The sequence below is a fragment of the Myxocyprinus asiaticus genome, chromosome 8, assembly GCF_019703515.2.
Source record: "Myxocyprinus asiaticus isolate MX2 ecotype Aquarium Trade chromosome 8, UBuf_Myxa_2, whole genome shotgun sequence".
Lineage (NCBI taxonomy): Eukaryota > Metazoa > Chordata > Actinopteri > Cypriniformes > Catostomidae > Myxocyprinus > Myxocyprinus asiaticus.
This window is the reverse complement of record NC_059351.1, coordinates 49,229,589-49,249,711: the sequence shown is the minus strand read 5'-3', so window position 1 is coordinate 49,249,711 and position 20,123 is coordinate 49,229,589. Positions and strand designations below refer to the sequence as shown.

The 20,123-nt window shown below is 37.3% G+C and overlaps 1 protein-coding gene across 10 annotated transcripts in view; it reads right to left on the bottom strand.

The window, feature by feature from the left end:
* Positions 1-689: 689 nt before the first annotated feature.
* The window catches only part of LOC127445024 (nuclear factor 1 X-type-like), a 131,660-nt gene continuing 112,226 nt past the window's right edge, over positions 690-20,123 (bottom strand). For 4 of the 10 annotated variants that reach the window (XM_051704747.1, XM_051704742.1, XM_051704745.1 and 1 more), the window contains 4 exons: positions 18,837-19,006; positions 16,276-16,429; positions 14,230-14,324; positions 690-8,086 (listed from right to left, as the gene is read on the bottom strand). In XM_051704747.1, the coding sequence (XP_051560707.1) occupies positions 8,072-8,086; positions 14,230-14,324; positions 16,276-16,429; positions 18,837-19,006 (434 nt within the window). In that variant the 3' untranslated portion in view covers positions 690-8,071. The remainder of the gene's footprint in view (positions 8,087-14,229; positions 14,325-16,275; positions 16,430-18,836; positions 19,007-20,123) is intronic. The other 6 variants (XM_051704751.1, XM_051704750.1, XR_007897914.1 and 3 more) reach the window with 5 other exon arrangements.

The window sequence follows — 20,123 nt, the reverse complement described above, 5'->3', positions numbered from 1 at the left end:
AGGTTCACTGGATCCAGAAACCTTTAACATTGAGAGCGTTTACAAGCACACCAGTACGCTAATAAATACTAATAGATAGCTTATTTAGAAAATCCATCAACGCAAGAAAATCGCATTTACATCAGACTTGTACCCATGTCAAATGGTTTAGGCTTAAACTGTTTATGTGGGTAAAGGGAATGCTATCTATGCCATGTACATAACCACACAAGTTGTCGGCTTATTAATCGATGTGAAATTATGCATGTAAACGCACTCATTGTAGTCCTAAAGGTTCAAAGCAAAGGATTGCTCCTTTATGCAGTAGCCAAATTGCCTGACAAAAGATTTTGTTTACTTATCTGCAGGCCTAGGTGGAATCTGTGGACTTTTTGTTGCATTTTCTGCATTTATTTGGGTGAACTTTTGAGGAATGGTTTTAAATATGGTCAAATTTAAGAGCATCACACTTGTATTGGTAGCTGAACCCAATATTGAATTACCCAACATATTTAATAAACATACATGGTCCAGAATGTGTATAACTTTGACTGATGGGCATTCCAGTTGTGTGGAAATTCCATGTGGGCCTGCTCCTTAATTTGTTGTATAATTTACTGTAATGCCTGAACTCTTGGGATCAATAAAGTCTAATTGACAGATTAAAGTCGTGGTGATGTCACCATAAATTAAACAAACCAAAACCATGATTTGTACAGTCAAGAACATAATTTATTCAATCAAGTGCTGCTCTTTACAAAGTTTTTAGTTTTTAGAATGGAAAAGAATCTGTAAATAACACATGCAGACTGCCAAGGACTCTTTTGAGGGCGCACAGGGATGGAGAGCACTGGATCGGGACACCTCCCGTATGGACTGGTGACGGACACAATTCTTTGAGACATTTTTGTAAATAAATAGAAGTCTGCCACTACCTGTTAACAACCACAAACAGCTACTGGTGGAGGAATCGTTGATAATACTGATTATGGTTCTACTGTATATTAGAGAAACCTAACTGGAATCCTAACACTATCCATTTGAAAATCTTTTTTTTAATTTTTTTTTTTAAGTAGCTTGCAACACAAACAAAAAGTAGACGAAAACTACACTGACGCTACTTAAGTGGGCAATACCTTTTAAAAATATAATAATCAGATGATATAATTTGATAAAGAGTATTTTTCTGGCACAAAAAATCAATGAGGGGTTTTGAATGAACAGATGAACAATTTAAATTAGGTTAAAAGCATTACACTTAATCCAACATGATCACACAGGAAATCGACAAGTTGCTTTCAAAAGTTAATTTACCCTGAAATCGACCCCAATCAGCTGAGTTACTAACAAGCGCCATCTACGAACATATTTCCCTCTAGTGCTACTGATGGCGCGTTGCGAAAATAAAATAGGCCTGAATGTTGAAAACAACTGATCTACTGTCACACTACTAAAATGCCAGTAGTGTTGCTACTTTTAGTGAGTTGCTCCCCAACACAGATGAAAACATACTAAATGGATTTACTGCAATTTATCAAAATATCAATAGTATGTCAATGATGGATAGATTAGTTATTTAGCTAACACTCTTTATCCAAAGTATCCTACGGTACATTAATTGCAATTTTAAATTCCCAATAGTATTTGAGCCACTGTCTACTTGGTATTCAACATGCAACCTATCTGTTGCATATCCAAGCCATTAGCAGGCAGGCTGCTGTCAGCTTCAAAATAATACTTATGCATATTTGGAGTATGGCATGTTATTAATGCATTTTGTTTCTTGCCCAATCAATCTGTGTATAAGGTGCATTTATCAAATAATCAGTCAAGTTCATTAAACAGCTGGTCTAAAAAAAACCACTAAAAAAAGTTGCTTTTATAATAAAGTCTGAGAGTTTCCCTTGAGACTCCAAAACAAAACTGAAATAAAAGACAAACAAGACAGCTGATCTGTGTCACCTGGTCCAGTGCTCTTCTCCTACAGCCAAGCCCCTGATGCCAAAAGAAAACCTCTTACCCAGGGCTGCACCCCTTCCTAAGGCACAACACATCCGACCCTTCAAGTGGCCGTTACAGCTGTTCTCAGTTGTGTTTTAGGAAGCGTAAGCTGGCCCTGGATCAGCATTAACAGGGCGTTTTCTACTCAGAGCCCACTACATTTGACTGAAGAGAGAGAGGCGGTATGATATTAACATGTGAAGCATACAGACAGGGATATAACATTAGAGTTTACAACATCTTGCTTGAGAAAAAAACAGGTTCAACATTTTTTTTTTCAACTCTTTCAAAAGTAGGAAGAGGGAGGAAAGAGAAGAGAAGAGAAAGATAGGGAGACATCTACAGTGCCATGAAGATAAAGACTCTGCTCCAAAACCTAGTGAGCTGCCTTGGCGTCTACTGCCTACATAGGCAGCTTGTCTTCATAGGCTGAAATATAACCTCGTAAGTGACCGATTTGGTCAACTTTTTGCATCTTACAAATGGCACCCATTGCGCAAATGTTGCTATGCTAACGACACAACACTCTCAAAAGCATAAAGAGCCATAACACACACAAATATTGGGTAAACTAGTCCATTTTTAATTAAGACAATTGTTTTTAGCATTACTTTTCAGTAATGAATGAATTACATTTACTGTATAATCAACATTTTTCTCACTTTGTCCACCATCTTGAATGGATTTGTGATCCTACCATACAAATCGGCCAAAAGTAGTTTTCTTAGAAGGTTGCATAATTATACTGCCTACCTTTTGGAACAGCCTCTGCACAATTTATGATGACTTAAAATGCTGCCTACATAGGCGGATCACTAGGTTTCAGACCAGTGCAAGAGAAACTGACAGGTACAGAGAAAAAGAGAACAATTTTTTGTCTTTTTAACAACTTTTTCCCCATCATTGTACAATAAAAAGAACAAAATCACGTCCATTTCTTGTAGTACTATATACTGTGTATACGACTTTAGAAAGCAGAGAAGTAGAAGGAAAGAAGACGGGTGTTCTCATTTACAAGATGGTGTCTGTGAACAAAAGGCACTTTGAATGGGACAACCTTTAAATGCTCACCTATTACACTACAGCACGAATACTATGGGAGCTCATTTACATATTGGAAGTGTTTCCAGGGCGATACGGGGGCCGTGGCTCATTGATTTCCAACGTGTTTCTTCCTCTCGCATCAAACCACATGTGCTCTAAACTACGAGAATGTCTAACGAAACGCTACTCACACTAACACACTTCAAACGATCCTCACCTAAATGAATTTGACAATTTGAGCGAACATTTGATTGCTTGAGAGAAACCTCTACCATAAATCTAACCTCTAAATCGGTATTTTCGGAATCAAAAACAGCCATGTTGTGGGAAAACAAAATATATCCCAGCCTTAAGAAGGGGCATTGCTTTCTTAAAGGTTGTAGTAAAATGCCTTTTGTCAGAACCGATATATAAAAATTTGAACCCCCCCCTCTCAGTAAATACAAAAGAGAAGAAATGAGAAAGAGGTTTGGTAAAACTTGTCCCTTATGAAAGTCATTCTGGTGTGGTATTTGCATGAGTAACAGAAGCACCAGAAGTGTTTTTTCGTAATACGCATTTTTGACAGTTCGCAAAATTGTTCCTTCAGCCCCCACCCCAAAAATAGGTTCAAAACAAAAGATTACAAATAAAACATAAAAAAAGATCAACTAAATGTAAAAATGAACTTTTCCAACACTTACAAAGACTGGGATTCTTTTTGTGGCCCTCATATTTAGAGTCCAGGAGCTCGCAGACTTCAACCTTTTTTCTTCTTTTTTTTTCCCCACTTGTGTCTCTTTCTTAAAAATCTCAGACAAACATAGATATCTACCCAACACATTGCACACGGCTCAGTCCACATATATCCATTTTTTTTTTCTCTCAATAATAACACTTTTTAACAAAGAAAATGTTTCTTTAAGAATTCTTGTTTTCGTTGTATATGAAAGTGTATTTTTGATCTATTTGCACTGACCTGAACAATACCGAAGGCTGCAAAGACCCGTATGTTTTCAGGTTTACTATTTCAGGACATTTTCCAATGACGTCACTGACTCGGGTGAAAGGTCAAAAAATAACTAGACTGCCACAGAGCTAATTTCACAGCGGAAAAACTATACATATATCCATATATATACAGTGTGAGTACGATATGATCTAACATATATCTATAAATATGATGTTTGCAGTTGCTTATATGTTGTTTCTTGCTAAGCCCATGATACATATTGTACACATTTTTTTTTGTAGCTTATACATGAAGTGAAGACCCTGAATTGCATGTAAAGGGGACACTGAGGCACTTTGATGTGTTTGGATGGTAAAATAACATCAGTTTTTTGACAAGCAACTGAGGGACGAGCGGCAGGCCACTCTCTCAGCCAATCAGAGTCCCTGACATGTGATTGACAGCCAGGCAGTCCAGTTATTTAGTGAGGTCAGTGGTTTCAAGAATCTGTTCTTGTGCTGTTTGAACAGCAAAACACGTTCTTCTCTATTGTTTTGTCTTAAAATATAAATATATTTGACCTTAAATAGGGTGCGTATTCTAAAATCAAAATTCGGTAGAGGAGTTTAAAGAGATAGTTCAGACAAAAATGAAACTTCTGTCATAATTTACCCATCATCCCGTCGTTCCACAGCCATATACATGCAAGAACTTGTACAAACCTGTTTTGCACCAAAAACTGACCTAAATTTGGGGTTAATCGTATGGCTTCAGAAGACTTGGAATATGACACAAAAAGTGCATGGACTACTTTTATGATACTTTTGCATCCTTTTTGAAACTTGAAGGTGAATCAATATCTACTGCCATTGTACCAAGATATTCATTAAAAAGTGCTCTCTTGCGTTCTACAGAATAAAGTGTCATACAGGTTTGAAATGAAATGAGGGTTAAGTAAAGTATGACAAAATTTACATTTTTGGGTGAAGTCTCCCTTTTAAGGTTTCCCTTTGTCCTTTAAGGGTGTGGGCATGTGTCATAGTGCAATGTTTGTGTGCGTGTTTATGTATGTTCCTTAGTTTACTGCAATTCTGGAAGGCTAAGACGAAGTGGCAGCCATTGGTAGATTGTCTTGTGAGCCAGGGTATACTGGTGTATTGAAACAAAAAACTGAGGTGTGAAGAGACAATGTTAAAGATATGAAGGAACTGTAAACTAATGGAGAGTGTGATTGGTAGGAAGGGTAGAGCACTGTTGACATCATAGAGACCCCAAAATCTAGTTAATGAAGCTTAGAGATTGTCCATTTGTTAGTCACATCAAGTTGAAGGAGAGTTTAGTGATATGTTTGTTCTTAACCTGTTATTCTAAAAACAAAAACACTTTGGAAAGGACAAGTCCACATGCAGTCCGAGCGGGTATTATGTTGTGAAAACTAAAAGCGCACAAAAACTAGAACACTTTTTTTTTTTTTTTTTTTTTTGCAAAGTTTGAATCTCACTAAAACATGTCCAGATTACATTTCAAAACCAAAAACACAATTTCTCATGACCTTAATGCTTCTTGACATTTTACATTTGAATTTTAGTTTTCAATAATAATAATTTTTACTGTATGACAATAAAAGTAAAATGTATTACAGTATTTTTAAAATAAGCATAAATTCTCATTACCTTAATGTGACATTTTACTTTTGAGTTTTAATTTCTCAATGGTTTTTCTCATTACTGTAATAATTATTTTTACTGTATTACGGTAAAAAATCATTGTATTGCAGTATTTTTTAAATAGCATGAACTCATTACCTTAATGTGTATCGACATTTTACTTTTTGTATAATTCTCAATGGTAATTCTTGTTACTGTAATGCAATGAGTTTTTACTGTAATACAGTAAAAATTACTGTATTACCGTATATTTGAAATCAGCATGAATTGCCATTACCTTAATTTGTCTCAACATTTTACTATTGAGTTTTAATTCTCAATGATAATTCTCGTTACTGTAATGCAATGAGTTTTTACTGTAATACAGTAAAAATTACTGTATTATCGTATTTTTGAAATCAGCATGAATTGCCATTACCTTAAAGTGTCTCAACACTTTACTATTGAGTTTTAATTCTCAATGATAATTCTCGTTACTGTAATGCAATGAGTTTTTACTGTAATACAGTAAAAATTACTGTATTACCGTATATTTGAAATCAGCATGAATTCCCATTACCTTAATTTGTCTCAACATTTTACTATTGAGTTTTAATTCTCAAATGATAATTCTCGTTACTGTAATGCAATGAGTTTTTACTGTAATACAGTAAAAATTACTGTATTACCGTATATTTGAAATCAGCATGAATTCCCATTACCTTAATTTGTCTCAACATTTTACTATTGAGTTTTAATTCTCAAATGATAATTCTCGTTACTGTAATGCAATGAGTTTTTACTGTAATACAGTAAAAATTACTGTATTATCGTATTTTTGAAATCAGCATGAATTGCCATTACCTTAATGTGTCTCAACATTTTACTATTGAGTAAACAATGGTTCACAATGGTTATTTTTCATTACTGTAATGAAGTAATATTTACTGCATTACAGTAAAAATACATCTGTATTTTAAAGCATAAATTACAGGCAGTACAACAAATACTACCATGATGTATCGTTTACAATTTCTCTTTTGTTTGTTTTAGCATTAAAGCAATGAGAATGAGACTGCTGTGCATTACAGTAATGAGAATTGGGGGAAGAAATGTTCTTAATTGTCATGGGAAAAAAAATGTCAGAATCAAATAAAAAAATAAAATCCTAATTTCTTATTTTTTTCTTTTGTTTTAAGGGTGAAATATGACCCAGGCATATTCTTGACTGGTTTAGTGAGATTATCCCCTGCAAATGTACTGTACTGCAAAACCAAACCCAAAGCTAAGAAATGTAAAATGAGCCCTTGTGTTCAGGGCCTACTGTAGTATACTGTATTTGTGGACGCACAAGCACTCAGATTGAACAATAGTTGTACACTAAAATGCTAAAACCCACATTAATTCATTCAATAAGATTGCATAACTCAAACCACTGGCCTTTTAATTAATCAACACTACGTAACGAAAGAATTCTAATATATATTACATATCATTAATGTTTAACCCCAAAACAACAGTCAATCGTGCTTGACCCTTCTTCCCATAACTGTCATAAACCAAAAGCCAGGTTCTCTAAATTATATGTTATGACTGCGTCTGTACCAATGTCTCAGTGTTGTGCTGTCATTGAAGGGTGTATTTGCAGGTTCTATTGCTCTTCTCAAGCTATGACGAGACATGATCTGTGTAAGTTTTCATGTGTGTGTGTGTGCGTGCATGTGCGACTTTTTACCTTAGAAACATGTAGTCTGACTACACATTGCAAATCTGAGGCCAAACTATCTGTCATCCCTTCTCATTGATCATTTCAATAGTGCATATGTTTAGATGAATTGCACACAGTTAGTGTTACGTGTTGTTTGACTGTTTTGCTCACAGTCTATTGCTTGTCAACAAGTAAACAGTGAGTGAATTAGCCAATCAGAAGAGTTCAGTTGAGTCTCTCTAGCCAATCACACGTGTGTTCCTGGGCGTATTCAGATGGAGCCAATCAATGTGGAGTCCATAATATACATCATCCAAGATACATTTTCATTTCAGATTTCATGTCCAGAGTAGAACCCAAAGAAAAGGTAAGAAATGGATTTTACTCAAAATGGCATATGATTGGTGGGTGTATGAGCAAATCAAAGGAAGGATAAGGGGATTGGTCAATGTACTGGTTGCCTCAGGAACATAATGAAGACATTGAAAGATGGTTTGTCATTCCTTCTGAATGGTTTTTCCATCCGGTCATCTGTCGTCAGTGTAGTGTGTTCTCCGAGGGGTAATGCTGAAGTCTTACAGATTCCTCGTTCCGGAATAGGGCGCCAAAGTTTTCAGGAATTGTGTGTGTGTATTTGCTGTGTCTGTGTGTGTGAGACTTTAGAGGGGCATGTGAGAAAGTTCCATACTTAGCTTTGTGACTCCATTTCCAGTTTTCATTGCAGATTTGTTCATTGCAGATCAGTTTGTTTCATGAAAAGTCTCAAAGGAACCATGACTGCAAGACAGGAAATGAATGTGAGTCACTCCAAAAAATAAGTCCTAACTTAACTAACTCAAGGAAACAGTTTTTAATTTTATAATATACATATGTTTTTAATAAATAATAGTTCAGCCACATCTTGCTGCCCAAATGTCTGTGTAAATGAGTAGGAAAAGGAAAATTTGCCCAAAAATAAAAATTCTGCAATAATTTAATCACTTTTATGTCATCCCAAACCTGTATGACTATCTTCCCTCCAAAGAACACAAAAGAATAAATTTGGCAGAATTGTAATGCTCTTTTCAGTACAATGAATGTAAATGAGGGCAGACCCTGTCAAGCTTAAAAAAAAAAATTTAAAAACAAAGTAGGTTATATTACTTGTGCACTTTTTTAGGTGTTAGCAATGGTGCTAGTGAACTAAAAAAAATCATTAGCACAAATAAAAACTAATTGGCACACTGAAGAGTATGGTTGAATTTATAATTTTTTTGTGTTATTTTAATTTACAATTTATTCACTTTTTATTTTTATTTACTATAACAATTTACTACTACTGCTAATACTATATTTTTGAGGCCACGTCATCATTATATCAAACTCAAAGTCATTAGAATACATATTACTATAAATATTAATCACAAGATACATTTCATTGACTGGCGATTTGCCCTCATCACTACAATATTCCTTATTTTCCTGATTTGTATTAAAAACGACAACATTGCTTAATCTTAATAATTGTTTTATTAACACATAAAACATTTATTAATGATATTAATTATAAAGATTTATGAATGGACCGCTGAAAAACCCATATACATCGACCATTAATCTGAACTGGCCATTAAACAGAATAATATGTTATTGATCACATCAGTTTCTGCCAGTCTCTTTTGCGTTAAACGCAAACGTGAGCAAAACTGTCGCACTGCACTGCTCTGTCTGTTGCCATGTGATAGCTGTGTGGAAAACTCCCCAAAATGTATTCAAATCAATTTAAATAACTCACTGAAAATCTTGCACTCCATCGAAACCCTGAAATCTCATTCGCATTTGCGCATATTTATACAAAATGTTATTTTTTTCCACACACAAAGTGTGAGTCTATGAGCCATACGGACTGCTTTTATGGTACTTTAATGCTGGTCTCCTTTTACTTTCATTGTATGAAAAACAGCAGCTCTGACACTTCTCCTGTAGTGCGAAAAAATTTCATATGGGTTTGGAACAACATGAGGGTGAGTAAATGAATACAGAATCCTTATTTTTGGGTGTGATTCCTAACTTACAATTCCTACAGGTTGCATTGAAAGACCATTTGTCCCACATAATTTAGCAGTAATATTGAGACAGTTCTTGGAATAACCACTAGAGTACAGTGGAAACAGTAATAAACACTTACATACTGTACTGCTACAGTACAACTATAAAGCGGCACATTCGAGCTCAGAGAAGACGATACCGCCTTGTTTACAGAGCTGCTTCCACAGGCAAATAAATTGCAGGAAAAAACGAAAATATTCCCATGTTGGGTTTAAAACTTTGGATAAAATATGAAAGAGTTGTGGTGTCTGAGAAGTCCAAGAAGTTTCAAGATGTTTTGACTTACAAAAAGCTGAACTTATTAATATTTTGTATATATTTGAATTCTTTAGGAACCCACACTTTCTTTGTCTCTTTCTCTTCCCTCTTTTCTATTGCTTTCTCTACAGCATAATCCTCACTAGTAGTGTCCATCCTTACTCTTAAGTCATGAAGTTCATGTTTAACTGCATGTGACATCATGTCTGGTAGCTGAGGGCAACCAGACAGTCGAGACGTGACCCTCTCACTCTCTCTCTCTCACACTCTCTTCTCTGTCATACTTTCTTGTATAGATCTGCATGTTAAAACTACTTACAGTACAACATGATCAATGATCAATAAATCAAAGCATGTCCATCTGCAGTATGCATGTGCATGGAGGGTCCAAAATGAATACTTGCAAAGTGCTAAATGCAAGTAAAAATGGAGTTATTCACCAATTAGGAATGGCAACATTACATGGTTTCAATCAAAATCACAAAATGCGCATTTTGATGTCATTATCAGGGGTTTATCAAGGATACTTTATTTTCTTCAGAACTCCATGTGGCGACGCATATGTGAAATATTCCTCAAATTATGCAACCAAAACGGAAATATAACCAACTAAATCAAAACGGGTCTTCACATTTTTGCAACAGGAGACATTTCACTGAGACGGAGACTGACTCGTATATGATGCTGTGAGTGACACAGTAAGCTTGTTTACACGTACGATTTTACACGATTATGCTTTATTAGTTAACAACGTGTAAGGTCATGTTGATGCACTGAACGATTTTCCTTTATCGAGGTAAGGTTATAAATGGTTTAAGCATAAACCTATCGGCACAAGTAGTTTTTTGCCCATTACTTCATGTAAAAGCGGGTTTCTTGCGTTGTCAGATTCTTTTAATAAGCTGATTTTTTGGTAGTTATCAGCATATTGGTATGCATGCAAAATGAGTATGCACCATTTGTAAAGCATAAACCGCTAAATAAAGCCTTTGTCATGTCAGCGAAAATTTGTTAATTAATTTATTTTATTACACAGAATTAATTTTATGGCCAGTAAAATGTATTTACGGCCAGAAAATTCTCTCAATTTACATGCCATTGGCATTTATAGTAAAAAGTACATTTTGGACCCTGTGTGTGAGTAAATATGTGTTACAAAGGACTATACAATACTAAGAATGGGATTGTTAAGTTAAATCCGTAATAAACTCCCTTACACTACCAGTTAAAAGTTTGGACACACCTTTATTATTACTATTTTCCATATTTTAGAATAGTAGATGTGTATGGCTTTCTTTCTTCTGTAGAACACAAACAAAGATTTTTAGAAGAATATCTCAGCTCTGTAGGTACTCACAATGCAAATGAATGGTGACTAAAATTTTAGAAGATCCATAAAGGCAGCATAAAGTAATCCATATGACTCCAGTGGTTTAATTAAAATCTTCTGAAGCAATCCAATTTATTTTGGGTGAGAACAGACCATAATATAACTTCTTTTTCACAATAGATCTTGGCATCAGCAGTCTCCTTGGCTATAATGATTTAAAGCACTAGTGAGTGTAATCGAGCTTGAAATCATGATCGTGCCTAGAAACTGCAATGGCAAGATGTAAAATAAGGTGTTAAATTTTGGTCTGTTTGCACCCAAAATCAATTGGATTGCTTCTGAAGACATGGATTAAACCACTGGAGTTGTATGGATTACTTTTATGCTGCTTTTATATGCTTTTTGAAGCTTCAAAGTTTTGATCACCATTCACTTGCATTATATGGACCTTCAGAGCTGAGATATTCTTCTAAAAATCTTCATTTGTGTTTTGCACATGAAAGCAAGTCATACACATCTGGGATTGCATGAGGGGGGGTAAATAAGAGAATTAAAATTTTTGGGGTGAACAATCCCTTTAAGATTATAATAGAAACATGCAGTAAATTCAGTCAAGTGTATCCAGACTTCTGCCTGGTATTGTAGATAGATCATAACTCTGATGATTTATAAGACATTTGGTTTTGGGATGAGAAGCAAACGTTATAATCAGTGGGGCGGAGGAGAAAACGCTTGTTTCCATGTGTGTGCTTCTCATTGTCAGTGCTTGTGGTTTTCATAGCTGGTGCGAGAGGGAACACAGCCACAAAATCCATATGAAATGAGCAGTGTGTCCCTCGGCAAACCCCAAAAGAGCCGTTGACTGCTACCAGCCACACACTTACACAGCCCTCAAGCACTGATCATAACCAGCTGATTAACTGGTGATTTGGAAAGGCTGCTATTTCAAATTGAAGGGTTATTTTCATCCAAATGTCAATATGCCACATATGTGGCATGCGGCCAGTTACCACAGACAGCAATTTCGACTTGTCAGTGTGTATAAACAAATGGAACATACGTTTACAGTAAATACACTTACAAAAGAAGACTTTCAGGTAAGCGGGCTAGAGGATTTGAAAGGGATAGTTCACCCAAAAATTTTAATTCTTTCATCATTTACTCACCCTCATGCCATCCCAGATGTGTATGGCTTTCTTTCTTCTGCTGAACACAAACAAAGATTTTTAGAAGAATATCTCAGCTCTGTAGATCTATACAATGCTGTGACGAGGAGGAGGGCTCATCCCAATCATCCCAATCAGCCGGGTGAGGGATAAAGAGGAGCCGGAGATGCCAGTTCAAGAGAGAGAGAGAGACGCACAAAGCTGTGTGTGTGTGTGTGTGTGTGTGTCAGATTTTATGTTGAGTTGAATTAAAGTCTTCGTGATTGTTAATCCGGTTCCCGCCTCCTCCTTTCCCTTAAGCAAGAGACTTTTCTGTTACACTGGTGCCAAAACCCAGGACTGGAGGAGGACCACGCTGTCCTGTAGACCTCGCTGCTGGATCAGGAACGTGACGCCAAGGATACACGATCTGGTGGTTCTGGAGCGGTTCATCAGTGGGCTACCGATGTAGTCCGTCAGGAGGCAGAGGAGCCGCTGCCGTCCACCACAAGGCGGTGGCCAAGGGGTGGCTGAGCGAGTCCAGTGCCAGTCCAGGCTGAGGACCGGGTGGGCGGCGTGGGCGGGAACCGGTTTTTCTTTTCTCTCTCTCTCTGGCTCTCCCACTCTCTTTCCCTCTCCCCTCGTCCTACTCATGTTCCCAGGAGGGGGGCCGAAAGGGCAACACCTCCCCTCCAGGAAGGGGGCGGGGTGGTGAGTCAGGCCCTGGGTTAGGGGGTATGTGATGAGGAGGAGAGCATTGCCGGGCCGTAAGGATGGACGCCCTGCGCTGAATCATCCCAATAAGCTGGGAGAGGGATAAAGGGGAGCCAGAGACGCCAGTTCGAGAGAGACGCACAAATCTGTGTGTGTGTGCGTCAGTTTTTATGATGGGTTGAAAGTCTTTGTGTTGTGTTGAATTAAAGTCTTAGTGATTGTTAATCCAGTTCCCACCTCCTCCTCTCCCTTAAGCAAGAGACTTTTCTGTTACAAATGCAAAGTAAATAGGTGCCAAAATGTCGACGCTCCAAAAAGCACATAAAGGTAGCATAAAAGTAATCTATAAAACTCCAGTGGTTTAATCCATGTTTTCAGAAGTGATATGTTAGGTATGGGTGAGAACAGATCAATATTTAAGTCAATTTTTGCTAGAAATTCTTCTCCCTGCCCAGTGGGGGGCAATTTGCATAAATAATGTGAATCATCAAAAATACAAGAAAAAGAATACAAAAGTGAAAGTTAAAGTGGAGATTGATTGAGCAGGGAGGAGAATTTATAATAAAAAAGGACTTAAATATTGATCTGTTTCTCACCCACACCTATCATATCACATCTGAAGATAGGATTTTAACCACTGGAGTCTTATGGATTACTTTTATGCTGACTTTTTGGAGCTTCAAATTTTTGGTCAACATTCACTTGCATTGAATGGACTTACAGAGCTGAAATATTCTTCTAAAAATCTTCATTTGTGTTCAGCAGAAGAAAAAAAGTCATGCACATCTGGGATGGCATGAGGGTGAGTAAATGATGAGTGAACTATTCCTTTAAATAGGGTTTTGGAATCCCAAGATCAATCTTTTGCTTTAAACAACATTATAATTTGCATAATTAGCTGAGAATTACTTTCATATGTATGTAAGCAGAATGGACATTATAACTAAAAATATACCCAAATTAATCAGAATCAAATCGTATCACAATTAAATCAAGAGCTTGTGAATCAAGAGCTATTTTTTACACATTCCTGCTCCTTGTCACAAATCCCTGTTATTTTCCAACCCCTTCCCTTCCACTTGGCTCCATTCTGGTATGTAATGACCACTTTTCACAATCAATTCCTGATGGATAAACTCATGTAAATTTTGTAAAAAAAAATTATATTCTGTTTCCCTTTTTTTTTTTAAGTGGTACTATTTTTCTAGGTGAATGAACTTCTAGCTATGCAATATCAATCTAATTTCTGTTAAACTGAAATTAAAACTAAAACTAAAAATGCCTTCCATTGTACAGTAAGTTCATCACTGTAAACACTGCTTCCTGTTGTGAAACGATGAGGACATGTCAAAATTATCATCTGAATAAACTGAATGTATATGTACCTGAGTCTGCTGTGGGATGTTCAGAAAGTTGCTGTCCCGTGTTCCGATGCCGACAAACCTGTTGGAAGCTGAGGAGCCTGACGCTGGGTATGCTGCTGACACACATAGAAACACACAGAAAAAAAAACACACACGTCTGTCAGCTTTCTCAGTTTTGATGTCTGTGTTTGTATTTTAAAGCTTTAAATGAGAACTTAAATCTTTTAATTTTTTTATTACTTGTAGTTATAATTTTTTACCATTTATTTTAATTGTCAATAATAAAATTATAAAAAATTTAGGTAAATAAGGTACACTGATTGAACTGTGGATTAAACTTATGGGGTCGGTAAGGGAGAATTCAGAGGGAAAAAATTCAAACTTAAATTCATAAATGTATCATCACTGAAAATATCAAATTCCAAATTCAGGGCAGTTATGTGCAATGGACTCCATGAGATCAGAGGAGTTTGTTTGACTGAAAGTGTTTGCAAACATGTGAACGAGTGTATAAGACTTAAATATGACTGAAAAAAGGCTGCTATGTGTGAAAGCACCAAAAGATGGAAGGTAACAAAATGAAGGGATACGACAGGTTGAGACTGATACACCATTCAATAGATATAAAATGAATGAATGAGAAAACGCAGAAAGAAAAACAACATTCATGTGTGAGAAGAAAAAAAGAAGTTTGCTCGACCAGGCTCCTCCTTCGGCCCGCCCTGGTGACAGAACCCGATACACAACCCCCCCCAAAAAGCAAAGACCCACCACCACCCAGCACCGCACGCTCTCACACACGACCAGACACATCAACAGGTCCATTCACCTGCATGTCTATATACACTTCCTTTTTGTTTTGTGCTTGATGTGTCAATGGAAATGGGTTATTGCTGAATGTGGGGCGTCATATTTGTTTGTTGCTTTGTTTGGGTATCTTTTGGAGTCCATGCCAGCTGCCCTGAATTTGATCTCTTGAAAGAATAGAAGAAAGAAAAATGAGAGAGATGAGGAGGAAGCTGTGGAAATGATTGGCTGATTTTGCTGTTCATTTCAGCCAATAGGAGGCAGCGATAATTCGGTTGCAAAAGTCTGTGACTGACTGCAATCGAATAAACAAATGAAAAGAAATGATATAGCAGGATGAAAGGGGGAGAGAACGAGAAAAAGAAAAAAAGAATAAATCTGAGGGAGAAGAGCAGGGCAAGGCCAGAAACATACTTATGCGAGTATGCAAACGCAGACGTGAATGCTTGGCGAACGCATTGCAAATGTGCAATCCCATTGTGGCACTAACAAACCTCAGTTCGCAAGGGGGCGATAGTTACCTTCAAATGTCTGAGCCATTAAAAACAAAGTGCTATTTAGTAGCTGGCTATAAACATAACGACAGTTGGAATAACTAACTTACTCCGAAAGATTCTCTTCAAACTGTTGCTCACAGTTGCAAAACAGTAGCTGATGTGAAAGAGAAAACTGACCGTAGATTAAGACAGTTTACACTAATACACGCTATAGCGGCCTTTGCGACAATGCTGAGAATGCAAGGCGTAATTCTGTTTCATTATGAATTGTTCACAGTTGCATGACAGAAGTTGACATGAAAGCGAAACTGACTGTAGAAGACAGTTTATGCTAATATCCGCCATAGTGGCCTTTGCAACAATGCTGAGAATGCAACGTGTAATTCTGTGTCATTACAAATTGTTCGTAGCTGCATGACAGTCATTGACCTGAAAGAGAAACAGACCGTAGAAAAGACAGTTTGCGCTAATATCTGCTATAGCGCCCTTTACGACAACGCAGAAAACGCAACGTGCAAATGTGTTTCGGTATGAATTGTGGCAAACACAATGATGCGCAAAATTGAGCTCGCATAGCTAGAAGCGTCTGTGTTCACGTACTTGCGTACAGTCTGATTTGTCACAAATGGTCAAAACTAGCGGCTCTATAATTCAGAGAGGAGCCGATGCCTATGTTGATTGGTTATTTTCAGCACAGTGATAAAGGGGTGTGTGGGGCATTTTTGAGGGCTCTGATGGGTCTGGTGCTCGAGCGGACACTTACAGGGAGAGGCCGGGGAGCCGACTCCACTCTCGGGGTGTGTGTGGCTGGGTTTGTGCTCAGACAGGGGGAGGGGCATCGGCACCGGCCGTGCCACTGGAGGAGGAGGTGGCAGTAAGAAGGAGCCGGGCAGTTTGTTCTGACCGCTCCCGTTAGGCTGCAGATACACATACACAGATGGTGAGGGGGTGAAAGAGGTGCAAACATACCCACACCCACACACACACAGATAAAGAAATGTGGGCGTGCAAACACTAGGTGTAAAACAGTTTCTGAAAAAAAAAAAAAACACGAACCTTACGGTTCACCACTCAAATGTCACAATCATCTTGACAGTGTCAACTGTTCATACTGTATCTGTTTTCTGACATTTCACACAATGCAAATTGTTGTCTGTAAATGAACTGTGCTGTGCATTTTACTGCAGCATATGGCTTAATGCATGTAAAAATGTGGTAAAAAGGGCCTTTTGTAACTGTACTCACAATCAGATCAGTATTGGCCTATAAGATTGCAAAAAATCGGTTATCATATTGCAAAGTCCGTTTAAGCCGAGTCAAATAATGGCCATCTTGGCCACTCCTCCAGGAAGCTTTTTTGCCCATTTCTTTTATTATTTCATGCAAATTTATATTATTACAGTTTGTGTTGTTACTCTAGCATACGAAAGCAATATTCAATAAGGTAACCCCTTTACTGCTGTTCAAGTTTGCCTTCAATAGTTTACGTCTACGTTCCAAACCCAGAAATGTGAAAAAGGTCCACTGGCAAACAAGTATACTGTAACTCCCATCTATGTGAATGGGAAAAAATCTCCAAAACTGGCATATATTATACGTTGCGATTCCTCCCATTAATTTATCTATGAGATAAATGCGATTTCTCCTCCTCCTTATACTGTTTATGGTACCGAAACCATGAGAAATATATACTGTTACACCCCTAGCAAACACACAATCACTATGGGTGAAATTGGAAAGTTACAAACACCCACATACACAAACACTCACAAACACACACACACACACTCTGAGTTATTAAAAGGAATGAGGGAATGAAATCAAACTCAAAACAAGAAAAAAAAAAAGAGACTGTTGTGTGTTAGATAATGGAGAGATAGAGTGAAAGAAAGAGAACAGAAAGAGAGAGTTTAGCAGAGATGTGTGTGTTTGTGTGTGTGTGTGTGTGTGTGTGTGTGTGTGTGTGTGTGTGTGTGTGTGTGTGTTCCAGTGTTTCCTACACAAATTAGCTTTTGCAGCAGGGGGCACGACACCAACCGCCCACTCTGAAACTAGGCCGAACAACTTAATTAATACTAAAATAAAAAAAAAATTAGGCCTGTCAATCGATTAAAATGTTTAATCAAATTAATTACATAATAATGCAGATTAATCTAATTATTCACATTTAATCACATTTAATCAATATTTGTTGAGAAAGCCCCTCAAATTACAATAAATCAACAATGACGTGTCAATGTACACATGCGTCAGACGGACACTTTCTGAGTGTCTCAATTTGGTTGCGTTGCGGGCCATAAACAGAGTGTTTTTAGGTCACTGTGTCATGTTAAACGCAGTTTGAAACTTAGAACAACACGTCTAGTAGTTTCCTGCATTTTGAATTTCGCTCCGTCCAGCTGTGTTTGAACGCAAGAACACGTTCTCATCTGGTGCTGTCCCTAGTGAATTTGGTTTGTTCTCTGTACAGCTGCCTACACAGCTGGAGTTTCGCTTACTGCCCCCTGCTGAAAACAAGTAGTACTTCAAGCTTGAATTGCTCTGATTGTAGATGCTCTATTTTCCTTATTATGGTCCAGGGACATGATTGATTGCATTTATTTTATATATAATTATTTACACTTAATTACCACATTAAATCTATAGCCCTACTAAAAATACTATATATTACTATTATGTCTTGCACATTATTATGTATAGTACATTATTATGTATGTAATGTTATGTGTAGTGTTTTATTTGAGGTATAGTACAAATAATCTTTTATTATTAATATTATTACATTTTTTTTATTTTATCATTAAAATCCCATTTATTACAAACTCTGAAACTCTATTTATTGTCATATAAACAACCAGTCAGCAATTACAATAATTTAAGTTTTATTAACCTTAAAAATGTGCATTTTTAACATTGCTTTCAAAAAGTACATTTAACACAGTAATTCATTTTGAGAACGACTTCAGTGATAGAGCAAGTTATCTGAGCAGATTCAGTGAGTGAGTGAGTTGTTTGATTGATTCAGTCCATGATTCAGACTGTTGACTCTTGCGTTCGATTCAATCTCATTCATTAAAAGAACCACATCAATCGAGCAACTAATTTGCAAATTAGACAACATGTTGCACTGTATCTTTGTTTTTGCATGCAGCCAGCAAAAACAAAGCAACAGAAAGTTTTGTTGACTATTTATTGTCAATATATTATTTTGCGGCACCCAGTTTTCTGTCCTGAACTGTGCAGGAAACACTGGTGTGTCCCATCCATTGGCGCTGTGTGAATTATGATGATGATGATGATGGTGTGTTTGTGTGGGTGTGTTACCTGTGCCCCCGGCTGCCCAGAGCCGTCAGCACAGACGAACTGGACGAACTCTTTGAGCGGGTCCTGATGGTGGTGGTAGCGGATGGTGGGGTGGGTGAAATATGGACTGGACTGCTGGATGATGGAGGGGGCAGGAAAATGAAGGGCAGAGGCTGAGGCCCGAGGACTTCCTGAGAAAGAGAGAGACAGAGAGAGGAAATGAGGGAAGTGTGTGCGATATACACAAACGCATTGTGTTGCATGCATGTCTGTCTGTTCATATAAATCTACATTCCTCTCTTTTAGAATACTGTCTGATCCTTAAAGGAATAGATCACCCAAAAAATGAAAATGTTGCCATCAGTTACTCACTCTCATGTCGTTCCAAACACAAAAGTGAAACACAGAAGATGTTAGGCAGAATACAATGGAAGTGTATTGGATTTTCAAGCTCAGAAAATGATGAAAAAGCACTATTAAAGTATCATTAGAGAAGTGCACGTGACTTCGTTATATTCCAAGTTTTCTTAAATCATACTATAGCTATAACAGGAACAGACTAAACTTTAAGCTGCTTTATGCTGAAAATATTCTCCTCTGCCAGAGAACTCAAATGTGATTTACACTTTTGTTCAATTAAAACATGGCACCTATAGATGTATCGCACCAAGTCTGATGTCAAATGCAGTTAGTTCTTGTCAGGTGACCGATCATGACACATTCTATTTAAATATGCAGAAGCGTAAAAATGTGAGCTTTTCCCTGACTTCAGAACACTTGGAATATAGCAAATGAGTCGAATGGACTACTTTTATGACACTTTCATGGTGCTTTTGGTCCACTTCTGAGCTTGACAGCATCATTCCCCATTTACTGTAATGGGAAAAAGAAGCTCGGACATTCTACCAAAGATCTCCTTTTGTGTTTCATGGAAGAAAATAAACAATATGGGCTTGGAACGACATGGGGTGAGTGAATGTTGAATACAATTTTTACTTTTAGGTCAACAATTCCTTTAAATAGCATTTCATCCATCCTCTTTTTCATCCCTCTCTGTCTCTCCATCCATCTCTAACTCCCTCTTTTTCTTCTCTCTTTCTTTGTCGGTCCTTCTTAATCTCATTAGGTACTGGGCAGGAGCCAGACGCTATGGGGTGCCAACAAACACACACACACGCAAATGCACTCGTAAACGCCCTCATACACACACACACAAAAACGGTATCTTCTCAATCTCCACGAGAGTTATTCATCACTCACAAAAGCAAACAACAGTATCTCTTACACAACAGCAGCCAACATCCATCC